Source organism: Pelophylax lessonae (genome assembly GCF_965119305.1).
Source record: "Pelophylax lessonae genome assembly, chromosome: 4".
Lineage (NCBI taxonomy): Eukaryota > Metazoa > Chordata > Amphibia > Anura > Ranidae > Pelophylax > Pelophylax lessonae.
The window spans coordinates 490,291,797-490,317,902 of record NC_138771.1 but is presented as its reverse complement, the minus strand read 5'-3'; the positions used below and the strand labels follow the sequence as shown (position 1 = coordinate 490,317,902).

The 26,106-nt window shown below is 43.9% G+C and overlaps 1 protein-coding gene across 2 annotated transcripts in view; it reads left to right on the top strand.

Moving 5' to 3' along the window:
- The window catches only part of KRAS (KRAS proto-oncogene, GTPase), a 49,895-nt gene extending 25,731 nt beyond the window's left edge, over positions 1 to 24,164 (top strand). The window contains exons 2-6 of one of the 2 annotated variants that reach the window (XM_082253385.1): positions 8,307 to 8,427; positions 10,766 to 10,944; positions 14,364 to 14,523; positions 20,552 to 20,674; positions 23,435 to 24,164. In XM_082253385.1, the coding sequence (XP_082109511.1) occupies positions 8,317 to 8,427; positions 10,766 to 10,944; positions 14,364 to 14,523; positions 20,552 to 20,671 (570 nt within the window). In that variant the 5' untranslated portion in view covers positions 8,307 to 8,316 and the 3' untranslated portion in view covers positions 20,672 to 20,674; positions 23,435 to 24,164. The remainder of the gene's footprint in view (positions 1 to 8,306; positions 8,428 to 10,765; positions 10,945 to 14,363; positions 14,524 to 20,551; positions 20,675 to 23,434) is intronic. The other variant, XM_082253386.1, reaches the window with a different exon arrangement.
- Positions 24,165 to 26,106: the final 1,942 nt, after the last annotated feature.

Below are 26,106 nucleotides of genomic sequence, written 5' to 3'. Positions count from 1 at the left end.
GATCAGCTATGCCCAATCACAGCAGTAACCAGGAAGTGCCAGTAACCGGCTTTCCTCAGTTTGCACTGACAAGGCACGAGTGGAGGAGAGACTCTGGCTCTCCTGATGGGAGGGGTCCGCTCTGATATCGCATTGATTATCAGCACAGCCCCCATCAGTGGTGCCCACCCCAGATGCTTATCAGTGTCCTCTTATTAGTGCCAATCAGTGCTGTGTACAGTGCCTTGAAAAATAATTCATACCCCTTGAAATTTTCCACATTTTTGTCATTTTGCAACCAAAAAAAGTAAATGTATTATTGGGCTTTTATTTATTAGAACACAGTGGCACAGAAGTGTTAAGTTGAAGAAAAAGGATAAATGGTTCTCAAAATTGGTTACAAATATCAGTGTGGCATGCATTTGTATTCAGCCTCCTTTACTGATACCCCTAACTAAAATCTAGTGGAACCAGAAGTCGCCGAATTAGTAAATAGTCCACCTGTGTGTAATTTTAATTTAAGTATTAATGTATATATAAATAAAACTGTTCTGTGAAGCCCTCGGAGGTTTGTTGGAGCATAATGATAAAGGACAAAAAAAAATCCCACAGTTCAGGGGAAAAGTTGTAGAAAGTTTAAAGCAGGTTATAAAAACATCCCAAGCTTTGAACCTCTCAGCACTGTTCAATCAATCTGAAAATGGGAAAAAGTGTTGACTGCAAACCCACCAAGACATGACAATCTGCCTAAACTGCCAGGCAAGGAGAGCCTTAATCAGAGAAGCAGCAAAGGGGCCCATGGTAACTCTGGAGGAGCTGCAGAGATCAACATCTCAGGTAGGGGAATCTGTCCACAGGACAACTATTAGTCATGCACTCCACAAATCTGGCCTTTATGGAAGAGTGGAAGGAAGAAAGCCATAAGTCCTGTTTGCGACAAACCATGTGGGGGATACAGTAAACATGTGGAAGGTGCTCTGGTCAGATGAGACAAAAATTTTAACTTTTTGGCCTAAAAGCAAAACTCTGTGGTGGAAAACAAAAACTGGACATCGCCCTGAACACCCCATCCCCACCGTGAAACATGGTGGTGCTCTCCCCAGTCCGGCCCAATTTCAGCTCCATGCTAGGTCGGCCGCGACATAGCCCCACTGGACGGGGAGTTAAAGGTCTTGCGAGGATGCTCAGACCTGGTCACAGCCTAAGTCGCAGTGGTCTGCCAGGGGTGGTGCCCACCCGGTTTCCATAGTGCGCTAAGTAGTGTCCCCCCCTTTCACTGGTGGCCTGTTGGGGGTGGACGTTGGACCCGTGGAGCGCCCCCTTTTATCAGGGTCCTGCTGTGGACCTCTCATTTGCCCAGACTTAACTCCTTCCCTGCCCATTCGTTTCTGGGGGGTCCCGGAGCTGCCATTTTGTTGTGGATGGCTGCTGTATTGATCTAGAACCATGTTTGTGTAATCTGGCGGCCATTTTCTTGAAGTTTCCCATTGAATAAAGGGGCAGCCATGGTTTTGGAACAGTGATTCGGCAGTGGGCCTCTAGTGTTAACTCCGGTGCTTACTTTGTCTCTGATCACTGAACGGTGTGCAGCTGAAAGCTCTGCTTTGTACCTGGGTCGGTGTGGTGAGTCCCTGTTGGGGTAAACATCTCTCACTGTTTACTATAGCAACAACTTGGTGGGCTATGACCTGTGGTGCCACTTGTGTAGCAGTGGGGATTTTTTTTTTTTTTTTTTTAAATAACCATTTTTTTTAAAATAACCATGGGCAGTTCCATCCTTAGACCAGTGTTTACCATAACTTAGGTTTCCCAGTCCGTAACGGAATGGGCAGAACTATTGCACCACTATTTGGAAGGGGAACAGGCAAAACTATTGCACCACTATTTGGGAGGGGAACAGATTTCCCCTAACCTCGTAGAGCTGGCAGACAAGTCAGTACAGTGGTTGCAGTTCATCTGTGATGTCTCTCTGGACGCAGCTCCTTAAGTCTGCAGGGTATCTGTAACAGCAGTGACCCTGATGCGCATGATTTGGCTCAAACATTGGTCTGCGGACCAGGCTTCCAAGAAGGTCCTGTCTGATCTCCCCTTTGTAGGAGATTGCCTGTTTTGGCGCTTCCATGGATGAGCTCATTAAGGGTCTTACAGGGGGGAATAGCACTCTTCTCCAACAGGGTACCAGGAGCATAGGGCCATGTTGCAAGGAGCCTCTTTCTTCTTGGCTGACAAGCAGCCATTTTGTGCCTCAGGATCTTGGGACAAGGGATCGAAATCCCACTCTAACCCCCTCGGGAGGTTCGAAGATGCGCCTTGGTCTGGTAAGCCAAGAGCGGGACATCTTCGCTTTTTTCCTGACCCATGGACCTCCTTGATTCAAGACAGGTGGATCCACAAGCTGATCAGTCCGGTTACAAGATCGGGTTTCTGTCTTCGCCTCAGGCAAGGTTCTTCCCTTCCGACCTGCACGGTCGCCTCGGCAGTGCCAGATTTGCTTTTACAAGGTGTCATTGTACCGGTTCCCGATTTGTAACCTTTTTCAGGAGTTTTACTCAAACCTGTTTACAGTTTCCAGGAATGAGGGAAATATTGGACCTCAAGGCCTTGAACTGCTTTGTGCGGGTACAAAAAATTCCAAATGGAGTCCATTTGCACGCTAGTGGCATCCCTTCATCAAGGGGATCTTCTGGCCTCCATAGATATCAAGGATGCATCCCTTCATATGACAATGTTGGACATTATCGTTTTCTTCTTTGCCGTGGGTGAGGAGCTTTTATCAGTTCATGGCATTATCCTTTGGTCTAGCCCCAGCTCCTCAGGTGTTCACAAGTGTTGGCCCTGGTGGTGGCATTGTTGCATCATCAGGGGATTGCGGTACTGGGGTGCCTGGGCGATCTCCTACTGTCTTGAAGAACAACCTAGACATTACTGTGAGAACCCTGCAAGAGTTTGGATGGAAACGGAATTTCCAAAAATCTGTTCTGGTTCCGTCCACCAAGCTGGACTACCTGGGCCTGACCTTGGACTCGGACTCAGCTGGGGTGTTTCTTCTGGGGGAAAAAACTCCAGAAGTTGCAAGATGCGATTTGGCTCCTGTTGTCCAACAGGAGGTCATCTCTCAGGGCTTGTGTGGAAGTGCTGGGCCTGATTGTTTCCACCTTCGAGGCGGTTCCGTACGAGACTTCTGCAAAGGGAGAGTCTTGCCAAGTGGGACAAGAATCCAGTCTCTAGACAATGTGATCTGTTGAGTCAGGGTTTGAGAGGGTCCCTGATTTGGTGGCTTGGCTTTCAGCGCTTCGACAGGGAAAATCCTTACTTCCCCTGTACTGGACAGTGGTCACCATGGATGCCAGCGCAGATGCCAGCCTATCTGGGTGGGGAGGAGTCTTGGGCACGGTTTGGAATCTGGAGAAGCCCATACTGCCGATCAATATCCTGGAACTTGGGTGCTCAGGCTTTGCCTTACCCATTGGACGGATTGGTCTGCAGGGGCGCCCAGTCAGGATTCAATTGGACAATGCCTTGGTATGTCAATCACCAACGGGGCACAGTGTCCTCGCAGCCACGTCAAGTTACCGGCTTTGTACCAGCCCTCTCTACTGTGCCTATTCCAGGGGTGGAAAATTGGCAGGTGGACTACCTCAGTCAGCAGGTGTTGGAGCTTGGAGAATGTTTTCTTCATCCGGAGGGGTTTCATCAACTGTCTACAGTGGGGAACTCCCGAAGTGGACCTGTTGGCCTCTTGTCTCAACAGGAAGGTAGGGGTTTTGTAGCACGGTCTCCAGATCCTCTGGCCAACGCCACAGACGCTTTTGTTGCCCCTTGGGGCCGGTATCGTCTGATATATGCTTTTCCCCCTCTCTGAAACTTCTGCCACGACTTCTGCGAAGATTCTGGTCATCCTAGTGGCCCCAGACTGGCCTCACTGGTCTTGGTATACAGATCTGGTATGGCTGGGCACCGACGTCCCTTGGAGACTCCCTCTCAGAAGATCTTCTGGCTCAAGGCCTGATCTTCCATCTTGCTTTACAGGCGCTGGCTTTAACGGTGTAGCTATTGAAAGCCGGGGGTTGTTGGAATCGGTGATCATCAGCTAGAAAATCTACTTTTTTTTTTTAAGATTTATAATGGCATCTGGAAGGCGTACATTGCGTGGTGAGGCTCGGGGTTTCCACCTGTTCCTTTTTGGTGGCTAGAATTTTGGAGTTCCTCCAAAAAGGGGTAGATCAATGCTTGGCCTTGGGGAACCATCAAGGGCCAAGTTTCAGCCTTGGTGATTTTTTGCTTTCAACGCCCTTTGGCTACGCGCTCCTTAATTCCTACTTTTATTCAGGGGGGCTGCCACTTGGCTCCCCCTGTCAGTCCTCCGTTGCCCCTGTGGGACCTCAATTTTGTGCTGTCTGTTCTTCAGAAACCGCCTTTTGAAAATATTCGTGAGATTCCTCTGCTCACTTTTACACAGAAGGTAGCCTTCTTGGTGGCTATTACTTCTGCACGCAGGTTGTCGAGTTGGCTGCATTGTCTCTTCTTCCCCTGATCTGGTGGTCCACAAAGACAAAGTAGTACTTCGTCCCTGTCCAGACGTTCCTTCCTAAGGTCGTTTCTGGCTTCCATTTGAATGAAGACCTTGTGTTCCATTTGAATGAAGACCTTGTGTTGCCTTGTCCTAAAGCTGGATACACACTATCCAACTTTTTTGGATGATTTCCTTCAGATTTACCTTTTTCTATGTAGTGCAAGGGCCTGCCGGATTGCATACAAATTGAAAGTGTTTAGGTTTGACCTCATATTATATGGTTTTGGTAAGTCTAAAGGAAAAAGTCTTCAGAAAATCTTAGTGTGTGTATGGCCCTTAAGCCTAAACGCCCTAAAGAGTTTGCCTTACATTCCTTGGATATATATATCGGATGGTGACTGAGTCACTTAGGAAATCGGACTCCTTATTTGCCATTATGGATGGACCATGTAAAGGCCTGGCTGCATCTGCTGCGACAATTTCCAGATGGATCAGGCAGACAGTGGTGCAGGCCTATTCTATTAAGGGTCAGGCTGCTCCTTTCCCTGTTGAGGTGCATTGTACAAGGGCGCTTAGTGCCTTTGGGGGCTTTCGTCATCAGCTGTCCGTGGTGCAGGTTTGCAAGGCGGCCACTTGGTTGCCTGTGCATACTTTCACAAAATTTTATAAAGTGGATGTGTGGATGCCTTTTGGCCACAAGGTTTTGCAGGCTGCTGTTTCAGAGGACTAGTCCTCTTTGAGGGTGTAGGTGAGCTCCAGTTCTTGGTTAACTCTTGTTACCTGGGTGACTAGGTTTAGCCTTTTTGGGGATTTTTTTTTCCTGCTGTTTTTCCCACCCTTCATGTTTGACAATGCTTTGGGAGGTTCCAATGGTCAAGAAGATGTGGAGCAGTGTCCGTCAATGAACGAAAAATTTCATTTTTGTCTTGGCGTAAAATCCTTTTCTCTGATGTTAATTGACGGACACAGCACCCACCCCTCTATTGAGTTGGGTTATATATTCTTCTAACACACCTTGCAACAAAACTGATTGCCTATAGCAGGAGTGGGCGTATACTCTCTGGGACTGCCCCATAGGAGTGGAAATGTATTTATTTTTTTTCCCTGCCTGATGTCCCACTCCTGTAGGGGGAAGCGTAACCAATGGTCAATACGATCTGGAGCAGTGTCTGTCAATGTGCATCAGAAAAAAGGATTTTACAGAGACAAAAATCCAATTTTCTTCAGCAGGGAAGCTGGTCAGTTGATTGGAAGATGGATGGAGCCAAATACATGGCAGTCTTAGAAAACCTGTTAGTCTGCAAAAGACTTGAGACTGGGGCAGAGAGAGGGTCACCTTTCGGCAGGAGAACAACCCAAAACATACAGCCAGAGCTACAATTGAATGGTTTAGATCAAAGCATATTCATGTGTTAGAATGGTCCAGACCTACTGTAAATCCAATTGAGCTCTGTGTCAAGACTTAAATTGCTGTACAGACACTCCATCCATGCAATTTTACAAAGAATGGGCAAAAAGGTCACTCCTAGATGTGCAAAGCTGGTGGACAAACCCAAAAATACTTGCAGCTGTAATGGCCGGGAAAGGTGGTTCTACAAAATATTGGCTGAATACAAATGCACACCTTGTTTTTCAGATATTTATTGGTAAAAAATTTAGAATACTATTTTCGTTCCACTTCACAATTATGTGCCACTTTGTCTTGGTCTATCATGTAAAATACAGTAAAACCTTGGATTGCGAGCATAATTCGTTCCGGAAACATGCTTGTAATCCAAAGCACTCTTATATCAAAGCGAATTTCCCCATAAGAAATAATGGAAACTCAGATGATTCGTTCCACAACCATTTAGTCATAAGTCCTTCAGTTTATAGTCCATATAAAAAGATTATAGCATTGCAATAGGTTATATAACCATAAAATATCCATCCACAAATAGCCGCTTCCACAAGGGGATTAGAAGCAAAATCCAGCAGGAGCTACAGTGTATAAAAGAGAAGAGAGGCGCCTCTAAGTGTAGCAATATGGTTCCATTTAATGAAGGTACAACATTTAGCAACTCACATGGTTGATGAATAAAACAGGCACATCTAAGTATGCAGGCATCCGAAGTAAAGCTGTCCACATAGACCATCTTCTGCACCGCCGGCTGCCAGTCTGTAATGCTGACCGGGAAGACCACCCTGAAGTAAAGCGATCTGAAAGCGAGGGGCAGCATGGAAGGGATGACGTAGATGTCGGTGCGGAGGATGGTCTGTGGACAGCTTTAGCCTGGATGCCTGCATCCTTAGATGTGCCTGTTCCAATTATCAACCATGTGAGTTGCTAAATGTTGTACCTTCATTAAATTTAACCATATTGCTACACTTAGAGGCGCCTCTCTTCTCTTTTATACTCAGCTGTGACTTGAGGCTACTTGTATATCAAGACATCGCTTGTATATCAAGTCAAAATTTATTTGAAAATTTTGCTTGTCTTGCAAAGCGCTCTTAAACCAAGTTACACTCAAACCAAGGTTTTACTGTATATTTTTGTTTCTGGTTGTAACATGACAAAATAAAATTTCAAGGCACTGTATTGGTGCCTTCTCATCAGTGCCCATCAGTGAAGGAGAAAACTTACAATGTACACACCTCAGCATTTTGTAGCTTAAAGCTCAGACACTGGAAGAGAAAGTAAATTCTTCTCTATGGACCTCTCCACTACAAGTCACCAGAAGCCAAAGGCCTGAAGCTCAAAGTTCTGGAGCTTATTTGTAGCTAGATTTGGGCAAATTGGTGTTTTACGTGTGCGTTTTTTTTTTTTTCCCCCATAGAGGTGCATTTCTCTGCTTTAATGCAATCAAAATACATATTTTATTAACCCCTTCCAAAAAAAGTGGTTGAAAAACATGGCAACAGGTGAAAACGGTTTTTCACAATTGACTAATCCAAAAAAAGCAAAAGCTCAAACGCTGCAAAAACACTCAAGGCTCATACAAACTTCTGAAAACTCTTAAATGCGATGCTGTGCGTATGCAGCCTTAGAGCTCACACATAACCACTCTTGATGGTTGCCAGGACCATGTTAGAATTCGGTTTTTGCTGGATCTTTTATGGCTAGGATCCTGAGAAGGGCCAGAGGTGGACAATTTCAAGACCTTTAGCCCCCCATTCTCATCAGTGCAAATTAATGTGATTTGACAGTTCAAAATCGCATGAGAAGTCACACACCATTGCCGGCAATGAAACCGTTCATATCGCAGTGACTCGTGTCTCAATTATTATTTTCATTACGACTTGCATAGAATTCTGTTTTGAAGCCGCAATGAAATTGGCTTTGCGACTTTGAAATCATGCTGAAGTACTGACTTCAAATCAGCACTGTGTGAACCAGGGCTAACCTCCAAGTTTACCAAGTCTTGCTGAAAAACTTTGCATTTTAAGGGTTAATAAAAACTTACATTGTTACCATTTAAAAAAATAAAGTATGTTGGAGAATGCTACATTGTGGGTAAACTAAATGGACTTGGTCTTTTTTTTTGGCCAGACTAACTGTTCTTCCTCGGTGTACACATGGTTTTTCTAACTATATAATCATACCCTAATGCATTTGCAGGTTGTAATTGGAGCAGGGAGTAGTGGCTTATTACTTGGTCCTCTATAGATGCATCTCTGTCCCTCTGGGTGGGAGGTTTGTTTACTGTGAGGGTGTGAAAGGCTGCCTCATACAATATCCCCCAAGGCTACACTGCTGTTTGGGTTGGTATTAATAGAACCCCTCTTCCTGTTTGCTTGAACTGAAATAACAGCTACGTTTTTATTCTTTTTCTAGTTTTTGAAAAATGACGGAATATAAGCTAGTGGTGGTCGGTGCTGGAGGTGTTGGGAAGAGCGCTTTGACAATACAACTAATCCAGAATCATTTTGTTGATGAATATGATCCCACTATAGAGGTGAGTTTAGTACTTGTAGTATGAAAGTACAGTTACAGTCCGGGACCACACCTGGCCTTCAGGTCAGAATTTATGGTGTCTCCGTGTAATGGGACAATCTTTCTGGCCCCAGAACAGCAACAGACTGTAGAATCCACTACCACACCTAAGAGTTTGGACTGCAATGTTGCACACATTTTGCAGAATTGATGGTGATTTAAGATGCTGCTAACCTTTTTAGAATACTTATAAAGATTCCAAGCGTACATTAAGGTCTTGGTGTGTATTTAAAGCCTAGTACACATGGGCTGAATGCCGAAAGATATCGGCCGGTTCAAATACCACTGGTTGAGCGTGCTGATCGGAGTGTAATGGTGTCTGTCCCCCTGTCAGAACACAATAGCTCAGCGGGGGAGATCACTAACATTGGTTTGTTACAGCGGGTGACCCAAGCTCAGTGGCGTAGCGTGGGTTTGTCAGCGCCCGGGGCAAGGCAAGTAATTTGCGCCCCCTAACCTGCAGACTTTTAGCATTCCGAGTCCCTTCCTACAATAGTACTGACCAGCCTGATTCCTATACTGACCACTACACTGACCTCTATACTGACCTACCTGTCCACGACACTGACCCTTACACTGACCTACCTGATTCCTACACTGCCCACTACACTACACTACACTACACTACACTGCCCACTACCCACTACACTATGCTGTTAACTACGCCTCATCCCCAGGCTGTGTCTTGTCTTGCAGCCAGCAAAATGACTTGCCTGTTTTCATGATCAGTCCGCTCTGCCACATGGTGAAGACGAGCCCTTACAGGGGGTGGGTCGGGGAGGATTGTGAGAGCTTAGAGGAGGCGGGATGGAGGCACATGCAGTGCTGACTTGGAAGACAGCGAGGCGGGCTCCAGAAGCAAGGCGGGGCTCTGCCACTGGCCAGCCCCGCTGTCGCACATGACACTGTTGGCCCAATCACAGGGCGCCAGCCGGCCATCATTTAGCCTGAAGATGGCGGCGGCTGGAGTGACACGCTAGGAAGAATTTTTAAAGTTTGCTAGAGTGACACTGGTGCGGAATGCACCCCCCACGCTACACCACTGCCCGAGCTGTCCATTTTTTTTTTTTTTTTTTTTTTTTTTTTCCCTTTCTCTCCTGTTCAACTCGCTGGGTTGTATGAAAGATTGTGTACTAGGCTTAAGACTAGCAAATGACTTTAGTTCACCTAATTTCTTCACACTCCAATAAAGTATGGCAGCTGAATTGTGTGTAACATTGAAATGAAGAGGAAAGATATTTGACAAAATGACGTTGTCCTACCTTGCAGACAATCTTCCGTCCATAAGGTCCTTGCAATACTAGAACACTATAGAACTATACTGAGCTTATGATGTCAAATGATCCTCAAAATCTTTAGTAAAAAGTATACCTACAGATACTGGCTTTCCAGTCTGTTTCCAGCTTGGCTAAAATCTGATTAGTGAAATGGTCCATAGCAACTTTATGTATAGGAGAAACTGATGTGTTAGACAATACGACTAGAGGCCCTTTCTATAAAGTTGCATTCATATTTTGCCCATTCATGGTAATGTAGTTTTACAAACTGTTCTGTTTGGCTTACTGTATAGTGAATTTGAAATTGAGATCCACTATATGGCCAAATTTCTAACCCCCCCCCCCCCCCCCCTTTTACGTCACACCTGAGCTTGTTGGGACATGTCATTCCAAAACCATTGCTATTATGAAGTTACACCTTTTTTTTCTTTTGGCATACTTTCATTTTGGGAAGGCTTTTCACGAGGTTTTGAAGTGTCAGTGTAAATTTGTGAAGTCCGGTACTGATGTTGGAAGAGAAGACCCAGCCTACAATCTTGAGTTTAAATTCATTCCGTAGGTGTTCAGTAGAGTTGAGGTCAGAGTTCTGTGCAGTCCGCTTGTTCTTTGAACCAAACTGGTTAAATCACCTAAGAGCTGGCTTTGTACACTGGGAATGTTGGAAAAGAAAAGGGCCAACTGTACAAGGTTGAAAGGGCACAAATGTCTGTGTGCTGTGACATTAACAGGACACCTTCCTGGAAGTACCTGAAATCCATTTTGTGGAGGGGGTCCCACGTACTTTTGTTGTGTAGTGTAAATATGAGGGGGTGTTGCTGGCAGCTTTGAAACCTTTCTTTTTTTTTTCTTGATGGGCATTGATATCTTAAAATGAAAAAATAGCAGCCATTTTTGCATTGTAACCTCCATTGGTGATACAGGACTGCAAAGCATAGCATGACATTTTCTGTACAGTGCTTGTCTAAATCTCTAACCTTTCTCAGATTTTCTTTTTTACCTGTGGTTGCCTTTTTGTTCTTCCAGGATTCTTATAGAAAACAAGTGGTCATTGATGGGGAGACTTGCCTACTGGACATCCTGGACACAGCAGGTCAAGAAGAGTATAGTGCAATGAGAGACCAGTACATGCGGACGGGGGAGGGTTTCCTCTGTGTCTTCGCAATTAATAACACTAAATCCTTTGAGGACATTCATCATTATAGGTACAGTGTGATCCTTCTGAGACAATGGAGAGGGTGTAAAACTCAAAATCACTTGCAAAAGACCTTATTACTTGTCAGCCATTTCTTATTTTTGCTCTTGCAAAGCACCAGCCTTGTCACATGCAGGTGCGTCTGATGCCTCATTCCCCACTACACATTGTGGCTCCATCCACTGGCCCCCTATGTCCCACTGTACATGGTGAGGATGCAGGTTTCAGACACTCCTGGAAATGCCCAATGTGAAGATTCTTTAGCCAGCCTTAGCTCATGAACAGAACAAACACCCCAAGAAGGGACACTGGGTATAAAGTCTTTGCAAAAGGTGTGAAAAAAAAACAAGCTTTTGGGGTGTTCTTACTTTATTTTTAAAGCGGCTTTTATAAATTGAAAACGGTTGTCTGTAATGAGAAACCCTAATTCAGTTTGATCCTTATACAGAAAAAGATATTCTATAAAAGAACGTATAATAATCTTGCAGATGTTCAGACATGTCTACTTGTCTAAGCAGGACTGAAGTTCATAAAGATCGTCTTGGTTCAAAGGAAGATTTTCATACGTGGTTTTTTTTTTTTTTTTTTCTTTTTTCTTCTTTTCTGTCTAGTTCTTAAATTCCAAGGCACTGCCTTTGCTGGGGTAGTAAAATGCGTGGCTAAGCTGCCTTTTTACCACTCCCCCCCCCCCCCCCCTTTTTAGCCACAAAAGGCATTGATGGGGGGTGTTCATGTGCTGCTGCAAAACATGTGATTGTGGTGTGGTGATAATGGTTTTAGGGGTTAAAACAGGTGGTGAGGTAAAATGGCACCTCCCTACCCGTTTTTCACAGGCAAAAAAAATGTAAACAAGCCCTTGAAGGGCCTAGAAATATGTAGACTAAGGACTAGATGAGGTGCCAGATAGTGTATGTTGGGGATAAATACAATTAGTATATATACATACATACCTCCCCAGGTTTCGTTTCTTAAACCCTGCAAGCACATAAATCCTGTGAGTTTAGCTTCCTGTTTGAGCTGGCAACTTTTTGTCTTTACTCGAGTAAAATCCCAAGCAATGTTGTCAGCCCTCCTGGAGTGCCACCTGGACCACAACACACACTCTCTCTCTCCCCCCCCCCCTTCATACCCATAACATATGGGGGAGGTGTCTTCTAGTCCAGCAGAGGAGGACTAAGCTGGGCTGATGAAACTGGGATTTCAGTGCTACTCAGTTAATGGCTCACTGGATTTTTTAGCGGTCCACCAGGTATATTTATACTTAAGGCCTAAGTGTTGTCAAAATAAACAATACATAATCGGCACAAGGGACAAAAGATGGTAGGATGTATATTGTGCTAATGCCCCCTGTGGGAGAACTTCTATGTGCAAACTTTAGTCTTTCTAAGAGCCATGGCATAATACATTTTGAATTCCCATTTCTTAAAATGAAACCTAAGCTTTTTGGGGGGGGGGGGGGGGGAGGAGAAGAGATCAGTGTTTTGTCAGTGGCGGTGACTTCTGCTTGCAACAATTGGTAGTTTGTGGCATAAGCTTTTTGTGTGAGTTAACTTTGGTCTGTTTGCTCCCAGCGCAACAGTTGGCTCTTTAATGTGGTGAGCTGCCTTGCTGACCAGTTGCAGGGCAGGATGGTTTAAGTACTAAAGCTCCAGCCTACAAACCTATAGCCTTTAAAGGACAGGTTTGTGCTTTTGTGAAACCTTTTAAAAGGGAGATATCCAACATCCCCAAAAAAATTACATCCCAAATCTGGCATGTCAGGGGGTTAGAACTGCCTAAAGCGGAAGTTCCACTTTTGGGTGGAACTCCGCTTTAAGCAGTTCCTCAGCCTTATCTGCTTGGAACACGTTTTGAGGTTAATTCAAGACTTCAGTGGGTTTTTACCTTCTAGATCAAAATTCTGGCACAGCGCCTCCCCTCCCCTTCTGATTCTGGTCAGTTTTTAAGGCAATTTGTACTATGGAACCCCCCCCTTTACACTTGGTTACAAGGCTGTGCCAGTAGCCTGTAAAGGTTGCTTAAATTCCTCTTGGACTGATCTGAAAGATTAGAAAATGGGGCTTCCCATGAGATCTTTCAGTAAGGGTGAGGTTGCATCCCCCACTAAACTTTGAATACATTTCTGACACACAGGCTTGCTCCAAGAGGAACCCAATCTGGACCCACAATTAGGACAAGGGCTTGGTACCCAAATTTTTACTATTTGGTTGGACAAACTTCAGACTAAAGTACGAGCTGACAGATATTTAAAAGGCTATTTACCACCATGAGAGCACACCAACCTATAGTTGGTGACCTCACACAAGCGCCAACCTTGACTCCACAACCAAGAAAAGACCCTAGTTTACAGTAAGTATGAGCAGCAAGGCAGAAGGGCTAACTGAAGTCCCAGTAATGGCCAGTGAACTGCCTTTTGACTCAACCTTCTGCCCTGCACTACCATATAAATCGAGGAAGGGTTTGCCACAGCAGGGCTAGTGCCGTGTTTAGCATAAGCTGCCATCTTAGCTGGTTCCTCCATGTTGTACATTCTGGAGAAGTTGTTGTACCCATTCCCACCCCCCCTCCCATTTCCTTAAGACACTGGAAACTTCCCCTCTGTGCAGCACCATCTGGTTCTGGCAGTTGCTCCAAATACTAGAACCTGCGTCCTGCTACATTTTGTGCTACCAAGGATTGCAATGTAAGTGCTACCAGACAGAAGTCTGGGCTTCTGCTCACATCACCACATGATCCCTAGGTGAGGGTGCCTTACCGAGGGCATCAGAGCCAGACTGCCCAAGGTGTAAGTGGGGCGTATGCCCCACACGTTGCAGATGGGAGGATGTAGCTTTTTACCACAAGTCCTCTAAACATCCTCTGTATTCTCTCCCACCACTAGCCAATAGGCTGCCCTGCCTGCAGAGGAGCTAGGCTAAGGTAGAGCAATGTAAACATTTTCTGGGAACCATGGGGAGACGACTAAGCACAAACTGGGGGGCAAAACTGCTGTGCACATGCCTGCAGGTATGCAGGAAATTTTGAACTGATGCTCAGGAGCTGGGAGGGAACTTTAACCTCTATGCTTGTTTCCTGTAGGTAGTCTACCATCCTGGAGGGTCACTTAGGAAAGTGAAGCTTTTCATATTACACATGTGTTTGTGGATGGATTTTATTTTTTAACTGAAGAATATATACTGTGTTTTTGGTTTCAGCTTCCCTAACGGGTTTACTTCCAAATTCCTTTGGATAGATAACACTAGTTCTTGGAGAGCTAAAACTATGTATTGAATTATTTAAATCATGTTCTGTACAATGTAATGTGTAAAAGATTTTCTCCTGAGTAGCCTACAAGGCACAGCAGATAAATGTGAAGTGTACTAGATTTTTCAGCTTTCAGCTCTATTCGATTGGTTGAGCTTACTCTGTTTTTGTCTGCCTTCCCTACAGAGAACAGATAAAAAGGGTAAAAGATTCAGAGGATGTACCAATGGTTTTAGTCGGCAACAAATGTGACTTACCTTCTAGAACGGTAGACACCAAGCAAGCTCAGGACTTGGCACGGAGCTACGGCATTCCTTTTATTGAGACCTCTGCAAAAACCAGACAGGTAACGTACAGCATGGATAACAGACCTCACAATATGCGGGGTGTTGGCCAGTTCAAATAGACTGTAAACTGTCATTCTATTCTTCACCCATTTTATAAAGCTTTAACCTACAGCATCGGCCTAAGCTTTAAATCCTGTGTGCCGTCTTCTCCTATTAACCATTAATGGGTAAACATACATCCAGAGGCTTGCTGGCTTCTGACAAATTCCAAAAACCTAGTGTTTTGCACTTGCATGTCTGATTTTACATGAAATCCTTTGTCTGCATGTGGTTTCCCCCCCCCCCCCCCTCTTACAATTAAGGTTAATCTATGCTAGAATTTTTTAGTATAAAAGCAGATGACCTGCTCACTATTCTGATCAAGCCTGCCCAATTTGGGTTAGACACTGGTACATTTAAAGCTGAACTTTAGGTTCAGATGAAATTTCATGGTTAAGAATGGTCCAGCTTTTACCAGTTTAAGTATACATCTGGCCATACCTGTGGAAGCAGAGAATCTCTGTAGTAGGCACAGATAGAATAGTGATTGCCAGTTTTCTGGGTCCTGTGCCCAGCGTCTGTAATGCTGCATAGTAACCAAGAAGGCTAACTTGGCACAGGCAACATTTACAGAATGCCTTGCATCTTTCTCAAATTCAAAGAATTCTGATTGGACAAGGGGGGGAGGTAGTGCAATGACAGCATAATCTCCAATTTTGTCTAGATGAATTCCTTTGCGATTATTGAGAAATGCAAAGCGTTCCATGAAGGACACAATTGCTGTGCAGGCCCCTCCCTGAAGTTTCTATGCAGCAGACAAACTGCTAGGCACAGTATGCAGCAGTCAGTGGTGATCACTGTAGCAATGGCACCTACTATAGTGATTCTGCTTCCACATCTTTCTAACTGGTATGGGATTTGCATACTTTGGTCCAAGCTGGATCGATGTAACTACGCAATAAAAATGTATACAGTGTGTTTGTCTAGTTCAGTCCTATTGCTCAGTAGTCTCTAGTAGGAAGATCGCTTCCTGTCGAAGAGTGACAAATGTTCCCTTGAGTTCCCCTCTAAACAGGAGCAGCACTTTTTCTCCAGATCACCCCCCCCCCCCTTAAAAGGTTAAAATGCAGTTTTGAAAGAGAAAATGCAGGATAGTGTTTAAAAATATACTTGGGGCAAGCATATTGAACCTAGTACGATTTAAGCCTTTAAAGAGACCTTGAGGAGAATCTGCTGGCTTCTTTTGCAAAACATCTGAAATGTACCATGTCCTGATCCCGCTACCTTTGCTGATTCTGAGGCACTGTGCAGAGTTCTGACTTCACATCCTGCAACTTGCTCAGTGTATGAGCCAGGTAGTTGGCATTGCAGAAGGAAACTAGTAATTTTAGAATCGGGTCAGAAATGGGAGCCTGATTGGCACCTGATCCAGTGAGAGATCTGTCATCTGTGGGGATTTGTAATGGAGGAAACTACTTCAGTTTAGACTATCAAGTGTCTTGCGGTAGTTCTTACAGTAGCAGTGTACAAGCTGGCTGTTCCAGTATTTTTAGGGACCTATGACTGAGATCTTTTCTGATGAGATTAAAGCAGAACTCCATCCAGAAGTGGGAAGTTCCACTTTAGACCCGTCCCCCACTCCTCTTGCACAATTGAAGGCGGGGGCAGGGAGAGAGAGCAGGTACCCGATTTTGACAGTTACCTGCTTCCCACCTCTGTTTTCTGAGTGGCGCTTGGCAATGGAAATTCTCCTTTCTCCCTCCCCCCTGCAGTCTTCTGGGACACAGACGGGTCCCAGAAGACTGCATCCACCATTTGCAATGTGTAGTGGGCACAGCTGGGTGTACATAGTGAAGATGCCGGCGCTGCCGAGGAAGGACAGAGGATGAGGATGGCTGGGCTGAGTGTGCCGTGGGCCAGGTGAGTGGTTGTTTAAGTCCGCAGCTACACTTTTTGTAGCTGCTGCCTTTTTTTTTTTTTTTTTTTTTTTTTTTTAAGCTGAAGATTTAGGTGAAACTGCCCTATGTGTTTAGCACTCCATGCTGTTCTGGCTCTATCCACCTTTACTCCAGTGTTCAGTACAAAGGTTTCCCCTGCTCTGATAACAAATCCTACTTGTGCAGTCTTTATCACATTCTGTTTTGGGCACAAGGCAATCTTAATGTGGGGGGGGGGGGGGTGGCACTGTGCTAAAATTGATTCTGATTGCAGGGTAATCAGCAGTTGTAAATTCACACCAATGCTTTACAGCTCCAAGTTCTATAATCCTAATTCCTTTAGTACTCATATAATTGTGAATATATCAGTAAACTCCCAAGTGTAAATATAGAATAAACCTAGTGTCTTCAAGGAGGAGGGGGGATAAAACCTTCCCAACAATGCCAGGATATAGGATCTCCACCACCATGGAAAATTTAGGGCAAACTCCCCCCTCCTTAGGCCTCTTATGTTATAAAGTTAAATCAGATCGGTCCCCTTTCGGAAAGCCAGGGTAAGCTGTTATGAGTCTCCAAACCTTCAATGCCTATGGGTCTGCTCAAGAAGAATATTTTTGCATCCATAAATCTAAAGGACCAAAATAGTGCTCTAGCTCTCACAATTTAATCCTATTTCTGTAAAACCCGCACTCCCATTGTAAAAACAGCTTGAAGCATTAATGTATACAGAGCAGGGTAGTTCCTGCAGCTCACCACACTTGACCGATCATGTTGACTGCTTCACAGGCTCCGTGCTTGTCAGATTGCTGCTAGATAAGAACACCATCTGCTCTGAAGACTCTAGGTTTCCCAGCATTCACCCCTATGCATTCAGTCAATTAGACTTGATCAAGGTGAAGCTAGGCTGTGTGCGGCCTGTCTGTACTGTGCTACAAGATCCCATCAGTTGTAAACTAGATACGTATACTTGTCCTACTTATTGTTTTAACCATATCAAGGCTTGGGTTCTGCATTGTCTGCTAATGGCACTTTTAGTTAAAGTGACTCTAAAGGCTGAAGGTTTCTTTACCTTCATGCATTCTATGCATGAAGTAAAAAGCCTTCAGTGTGCAACCCCCCCCCCCCCCCCAATACTCGCCTGATCCAGCAATGTGCACAAGAGCAGAAGCTCTCCTTGGTCGGTCTCTGCATTGACGGAGATACAACCAATGAGGGAGGGTGGGGCTGAGCCACACTGTGTCCCATAGACAGAGGCAACTCAGGAGTGAGCACAAGTACCCCTTTTTGCACATGTATCAGGCATTCGTTTCCTAAGCAGGTCTAGGAGAGTTTAGTTGGACTGATATTCTGCATGTGAATGGGGGGGGGGGGGGATAGGGAAACCCAGCTGAATGCTCAAGTGTGAATGGGTTTATTCTGACTAATAGAAGCTGCCTATAGAGTCCTGCTGTATAAACCTGCTCCTAGAAAGGACCAGAAAGGTAAAAAATATTTTTGAAGTTCTATGTATGCTGTGCAAATGGAAACAAACCTATAGCATTTTTTTTCTGCAAAAGTGGAAAAATTCAAAAGTAGAATAGCATTTTGAATGTAAAGTGGAAACTGTTCTGTAGATGGTATGGTATCGCTCAAAGGTTGATTTTGTGGAACTCTGACTTTAAAAACATTCGGAGAGAATGATTAAATGTTGGGTGACCTCAACAAGGGGCACTACATATGTTAAAGGTAGAAAATGTTATGAAAAATGACATTGAACTGCTTAAACACTGTTCTTGCTATTTAAGCTGGCCATACATTAATAAATGAAATGTGTATATAAATAAATATACATTTTTATTTATTTTTCCTTTTGGTTTTACCTTCAGCTATGTAGTGCACTGGCCTGCCTGATTGCATGCAAATTAAAAATGTTTGTTTGACCTCCATATGGTTTTGTGAAATCCTAAGGAAAATTGTATGTTTGGCAAGCCTAAGTCTCAACCAAACAACCTATTTTATACAAAGTGAATCAAGGGTTTATAAATTCCCACTTTTCCTGGGAAGGTCTGATCTTTGGTGTTGGTCTCTTCTTCTCCTCCTCTCTGCATTGATAAAACATTCCTGACTTCTCTGTAAACTGTTTTTTCCTCCAAGTTTTGTCTGAGTGATTTTTTTTCCTTTTTAAATCTGACAGACATATAATTCTGCAATAATCCTGCCATCTCTCTCCACAATTCTGAATTTCCTATCTAATCTGAGTGGAGTACAGCGATTTTTCTTAATAATGTAGACCCTTTTTTCAAAGAAAAATGGCTTTCCTACTTGTTGAAACAGTTTTACAATGTTATATTTGCTGGTAAAACAAAAATATAGATTAATTTGGGTTTAACAACCTGATCAAAATGTGTAACATATATATATATATAAAATCAGACTCTGAGAACAGCATTCGGATTCTAAATTTTCTTTAAAATTGGTACATTTATAAGTGCTTTGGGCAGATTGATAATTACATTGTAAACCGTATTAGTCTGTCTTGATTACATGTACAGTGTTCTTTTGTCTGGTAGCCTTGTCTGTCTTTTTTCATGTCATGCCTTTCAGACAGTGCAAAGGCATTGGCAAGATGATGAATGGGACAATATAGCTGAGTTACAGGCATCTGTAAAGATGCAAGTTATTGCAGCTGTGGGTTTTTTTAATTTAATCAAGCTGTGCAAGTACTTGCATTCTACCAGCCTTTTGTGCTTTCTATAGCAGAGCTCAGACTGGGGAGGGGTATGGAAAGCAGCACAAGGAGCCAATCCTAGTGATGCAGTGCTAAGGAACATGCTGATGGTTTAGGTTAGTTTGTCTGGGGAGGGACAAGACCTGTAAGAGTCGGTTCACACTGGGGCGACACGACTGCACGACTTCAGGAGGCGACTTGTCAGTCCTGTGCACCACGACTACGGAGCGACTTGCAGGGACTTCACATAATGGAAGTCTATGCAAGTCGCTCCGAGGTCGCCCCGAAATGGTACAGGACCCTTTTTCTAAGTCGGAGCGACTTGTGTCGCTCCTATTAGAACGGGTCCTGTAGCGGTCAATGGACCGCGAGGGAGGGCGACTTGTCAGGCTGACAAGTAGCGCTAATGTGAACCGAGTCTTGTGCCTCGTACACGCAACGATTATCGGCCGTCTTTTGTCCAGAGTTGTGTTTTGTTGGTTGGAATGTGCCTAGACTGCACACTAATTTTCTGGGCCAACAAAAATCAACTTCAGAAGTGATGTCATGTGCTGGTTTACTTTTCGTGTGTTTTTTTTCTTCACTGAGCATGCCCAGTCTTGCTCATCGGATTTTTGTCTGCTGACATCTGTACTGACTGACGGAAAATCGGCCGTTGTGTTGACGGCCAACAAAGATTTTATAGCCTGCACACCAGATTTTTTTTCGGCCGAAAAGTCGGAGTCGGTTGTCGAAAGCATCATACTAACAAGCCGAAAATCGCCCGATCAGACGTTGGCCGAAAAATTCCCGGCCAATAATTGATGCGTGTGTACGAGGCATAAGTGTTCACTAAATTGCTGTAGAGAAAAATCCCAAGTCTCTACTGCCAGGTAGGGCTGTTTAGTTGCACAGCTGCAACTTTGGGCAACTAATGAAACTGTAAATATGCATATTGCATGAAAGCCTTTAGCCACATAGCCTTTAGCTAGATAGTCTGACCAGGACTGGTCCACTTCCAGTAAAGAGGGTAGTCGTAAATGCAAAGTCCTGTCCTTTTACCAGGAATATAGTCTGTCATAACTTGGGCTGCCCTTTATACTAGTGTGTACAAATAAGACCCATGTTAACAGACTTCGCATGGGGTCTGTTGGTGTTCTGCATTAGGCAGACAACACTGCTACCAACAAAACCTACACATGCCTATTCCATGTACAGACATAAATACAGTTTTTACTGCACAAACCATAAAAAAAAAAAAAAAAAAAAAAAAAAAAAAAAAATTTAACGCCAGCAGTTTCTTTTATTAGTGTTGTAGAGCTGCTTTGATATCCTGATATCTGATCTGTCACAGTGGTCCCTCTTTAGTCTTATCACTGTCCCTCGATCAGTATATTTTAAAGAGGGTTGTGTTTTACAATGCAGAGAGTGGAGGATGCCTTTTATACATTGGTGAGAGAGATCCGCCAGTACAGATTGAAAAAACTGAGCAAAGAAGAGAAGACCCCCGGTTGTGTGAAAATTAAAAAGTGCCGTGTCATGTGATTGGTAAGTGCTGATGGCAGTTATGTCTTGAAGCATTCTTTGTGTGATCAGCATTTGGTCTGATCAAGGCATTAGACAATGCTGACTGGGTGTCCAAACAGAGTTCCCACTTTTTAAATAGGGCTGCTGAATCAGTTCTTGAACAGTTTCCTCAAAACTCGACACTGGGCCAGGTTTGATTGCACCATACAATAGCAAAATCTGTTTTAGGGCTGGTTCATGCCACAAATGCACTCCAGATGGGATGCGTTTCTGGCTGAGTTTCAAATGTGGGTTTTTTTCCCACTGTACTTTTATCAAGTGCATTTTTGATTTTTACCGTGTACCAGTGCAGGAAAAATGCAGCATGGCTTTTCAAATGCAGAAAAAAATGCACTGGACCACATGTGGTATAAACTGGCCCTCAGTTTTTGGATGGAAGATTCACGCTGGCATTGAAAGCAGATGTTTTTCAGGGTGATTTTAGAACGCTCCTCGCCTATGAAAATGATACTATGGACAGCACACAGTGCTGTTCACATTATCAAACCATAAAGCATGAGCGTTGATATGAGGCTTCAATTTTGAAGCAAAGCAAGTCTGGAGGAGTTTAAAGCTTTGCAAACGCACTGGCAGCTGCATTAAAATTAGTTAAATAAAAATCATCTAGTAGGAATGTCCCACAATGCCCTGTAATGGATAGCGTATAGTGTCCCGCAGTAATTTCCTTCTATGCACTTCTGTTTCTGCTGCATAAAGATTGACATCAACCTCCAAGTAGGTTGCTGAAATCATGATACAGCATATGAAAGTGCCCTTTTAGAATTTCTGGATGTACCCAATAGTGCCTGGATGCCCTTCTCTTCCTCTGCTCAGCCTATTGCTCATACATACAAAATCTGCAGAAGGCCAAACGTGAGATAAAGCATTGTAAAGTAACTGCTGCCATCCCAGCTAATGGGACTATGCACAGGAAACTTTCACCATAAGCCACACCTCAAATAGTCATTTCCTGTGATGTCACTTCCTCTTTAAAAAAAAAAAAGCATTTGTGCATCAGTTTTAGTGTGCATTAATGCGTCAAACACCGTGCGCAGGGAGATTGGGGAGCGGTTTTTAAAGCATCATTAATGCTTGTAAAATGCCAGTCTAATGACCATACTAAAGCACATTAATGTTATGGAAGCGTTTAGAGTTAGAAATTTAAAGTGGTTCTAAAGGCTGAAGCTTTTTTAGCCTTGGTAGATTCTATGCATAATGGTTAAAAAAAAGCTTGCAGCAGCCCCTCCCCAGTACTTACCTGAGGTCTCACTTGATCCAGTCCTTTCTCATTGGATGAGACAGCAGCAGAGACCATTGTTTGCGCAGAGCTGCCGTTCCATACGTGAATGGACAGGCAGTACAACAGCATGCCTGTTGGGTGGACCTCCATTGCAAGCAGCTTCCTCTTGGGGCACTCTACAGGAGGGAGGGGCCAGGAGCGCTGGTGGAGGATCAGGGCTGATCTGTGCAAAACGACTGCAGAGCATGTGTAACGTGTTTTATTTAAAAAAAAAAAAAAATTACAAATGACAAATGGGGAGGAAGAGAGTTGACCTCAGTAGTACCCTGTTCCTTTTTTTCCAGTCACCGGCTGGGGCAAATTTTGGACCAGGCCCTATGGCTTTTCTCTCTCGCTCTCACGCTCTCTTCTCTCCTGACGCAAATTTATCTCATGCCAGAGAGTAACAATTAGAGCTTTGAAGATCGATAAGTAAAAACTACAGATATTTACTTTGCTCAGATTCCACGACTAAGGTTTACAACGAAGGTAGGGTATGGGTGCTGCAAATGTCAATATCCTTCTGACAACTTTGTTTTTGTGAATTTTATGCTTTAAATTGACAAGAGAATGGAGTCAAGGATTTTAGGGCTGTAAGCTGTTGTGGTATTAGCTTGACAGCCGGTCAATTAACGTTTTCAAACAGCCACTTTGACCAACATTTCTTATCTCCAAAATGGAGGTGAAAAATGCTTAAAGCAAAGTATTGTGTTTTGCGGCTTTTTTAGGGTTTCTCCTAGGTCCTGAAAGTATGCATTCGTTTTGGGGTGAGGGGAAATTTGAGTTGTCACCAAAACGGATTTAGGGAGGCCTTCCATTTGGGACACCTGGTTCAGTTAGAACTGTGTAAGAGGGGGTAATTCCTTTCTTTGAGGTTTTGTTTTTTATTGGACAGGTTAAAGTGATTGTAAAGTCTAGATTTATTTATTTATTTTTTGAGATATCTCAAACCTGTTACCACCTCTGTGCAGTGGTTTTGCACAGAGCAGCCTGGATCCTCTTTTCAGGTCCCTCTTTGCTGCTCCTAGCCCCTCCCTCCTGTTGAGTGCCCCCACAGCAAGCAGCTTGCTATGGGGCAGCCGAGCTGCAGCTCCATGCCGGTTCAGACACTGAGCTGTTGTTAAGCCCTGTCCCCTCTCTCCTGATTGGCTAACTGACTTTGGCAGGAGCCAATGGTTCCGCTGCTGTCTCAGCCAATCAGGAGGGAGATTTGTGGAAATTGCTGGACAGAGATGGAGCTCAGTTAAGTATTAGGGGGTGCTGGGGAGGCTGCTACACACAATAGGCTTTTCATTTTAATGCAATAAGATCAACCTTCTGCATTTACAACTCATTTTACGGAAAATGATCCCCCAATTGGACAGATAATTTAATAAAGAAGGGGAATGAGGGAGATTTAGGGAGATTTACCCTATTTTATTTTTTTCCTCCCTGTTTTAACTTTTCTTCCCTCCTTTTCCTAGGGCGTTGATGACGCTTTCTACACTTTAGTACGAGAAATCCGAAAGCACAAAGAGAAGATGAGTAAGGAGGGCAAAAAGAAGAAGAAAAAGTCCAAGTCGAAGTGTGTCATTCTGTGAATACATGCCAGAGGCGAATCCTATTGTACATTTTACACTAAATTATTAGCATTTGTTTTATTTTTTTTCTGGTTTTATTTTACGGGACTTGTGGCTACTGCTTAAACTGTTTGCATCCCCGCCTCTTGTGCCAGTACTTTTGTGGTGGAAGCGCCCGTGAGACTCCAGGAGCCGGCTTTTGTGCATGTAGCAATCGATGTTTCATGATGTGTGCCGTTCAATCTCCACATCCTGTTGTCTTGCCACCTTCCCTTCTTGAAAACCCTACTGCATGACTGAGGCACGCAAAGCTAAGGATTGACTCTTTCCTGGCACTTTTTTTTAACCCCCCTGAACAGTTGTACCACTAGATGGAGGAATATCAGCCCCAGCGGATACTCCAGCCACTGGTGACTCCACCAGATCTACTTAAGCCACATCCCTAAAACTTCTCCTGAACTTTTTTTTTTCGAAAGCTTTCAATGTAACTTAACCTGCTCAGCTAAAACCTTCTACCCACAATGTGACAAAATGGTGCTAACAGCCGTCTTTGAAGCTATGTGGCTTGTGCATAACATGTTCACCACCAAATTGAAGGTGAAGAATTTTTCTGTATTCCTGGAAGGTTGGACATTGTGTTTTTTTTTTTTTTTTTTTTTTTTTCTTCTTCTTCTTCTTCTTCCATGATTGGGACAATGCGGTGTTACTAAAGGAATTGCAGCAGCATTTTTTTTAAAGCAAAAATAAAGAAACTTAATTCCAGCACATTTTCCAATAATGAACCAGCATTGCTAGAAGGTCTAGACAAAGCCATTTGATTACAGGTTGAGGCAATTCAATGGTACCTGGCGGGGATTCAGAAAATCTGATGACCTGACTGCTTATTCTGTGTTTGAAATATGTGGTCCAGTCATGTTGCATTTATTTCAACTTGAGCCATTTTATGGTCTAAGACTTTTCTCATGACTGTATATGGTGGAATTTTGGGTTCTACACATGCAAAACATCCCTCCGCCACAAACATGTACAGTGTAGTTTCCAAGAAGACTTGGTCCTGAAATTTCCTGTGTGTATGTGAAGTAGAGTCTGAAATCTGTGTTGCAACGTTCCAACATGACATCTGGGCTGACTTGCAGTGAAACAAATCGGCAATTTAGTGGTTTGGACTTAAGGTGGGCTTACACTTGGCTACATTTCCTTTGTTCTGCCCACTGCCAGAATTAAAAAATCCAGAAGAGTCCTCCATCCATGTTAATGGCACAGATGGACAAATCTTCCCTGCCAGCTACTGTAGCCTGACAGCCCACTCCAATGACTTTCAGGATACCTGAACAGTGCCTACAACTCATTGGGTGCTGTTTGGCTAACAATTTTTACACCTGACTCAACAGACACCCACAGCTTGTTTTGGCTGGTTCACCAGGAGTTCCATCAAATGCTAATCAGTTGGGATATAACTTTATTGGTCTTAGAATCTCCATTTCCAGTGACTGTAGACGCTGAGGGATCTGCCATGGATTGTGGAAGTGGAGGAAGAGCTCACTTTAGCATTAGAGCCACAGTCTGTATAACTAACTGGGTTCAGGGGCACTCTGGGTATATTTGCTGCCTGTTCTATACATGGTAGATTTCTACATCCCGAGGGGTTGAGTGTACCTGGTATTAGTGCTGTTCTCTGCTTCTACCAGTGCATTAACTTGAAGGAAGAGTTATGTAACATTTCAATTTCAATAACACTTGGTTTCAGTATCTCCCTCCATGTGAAATTCTGATTGCAAGATTTCCCTTCCTTCCTTGTACAAAGGCCTCTGCCCTATTGTGAGTAGCAGATAAGTGTGTGAGTAGCAGATAAGTGTGTATCACCTTGACACCAGGCATAAAGATAGACCTTTGCTCAACTATGAATAAGTGACATGAAGTGTTAATACCTTCCTTGAGTATGTTTTTGTATTTTCCTACATCCATTTTATGTTTAGAGTAAAATTTTAGGGGTGCTAAATAGCTTATCAGATTGGGAAGGCTCCCCTGCAATCTTCCCATTGTGTTTTGTACAATGTGGGAACAAGATGCTGGGTTAGATATTGCTTTCTGCCTTTTGGTAATATATTTTCCCCCTGACAGAGCAAAGCACAAAATGGGGACACTGCAGTTTTAATTCAGGCTATCAATGCCCAGAAGACTTTGCAAAACTATCCAGCCAAAGGGGGACATCTGTTCAACAGCACAGTCGGGGGTCTGGACTTTCCTGCTGACTACGCTGCTGTTAAGCAGCGCAGTCTGGTTTTGGACCAGCTTGTGATTGGATGAAGAAGCAACGGGTCCCTGAGAGCCTGAAGTAGAGGCAACAATCGGTCCTGCTGTGCAGGGAATTGCACAACTTGACAATTAAAGTAGTAAACCCTCAGCATTTTTAGCGTAACCTATTGAGCACAATCAAACATTCACCAGAAAAAGTTACCTTTCCTAACCCAGCCCTTGCAGTTTACAATGTTTAATGCTGCTCACTGTTCTGCTTCCTTGAAATTTTGATCTTCACGGAAGAAAGTGAACAGTGCAGTCTAAAGCCTGGCACACAT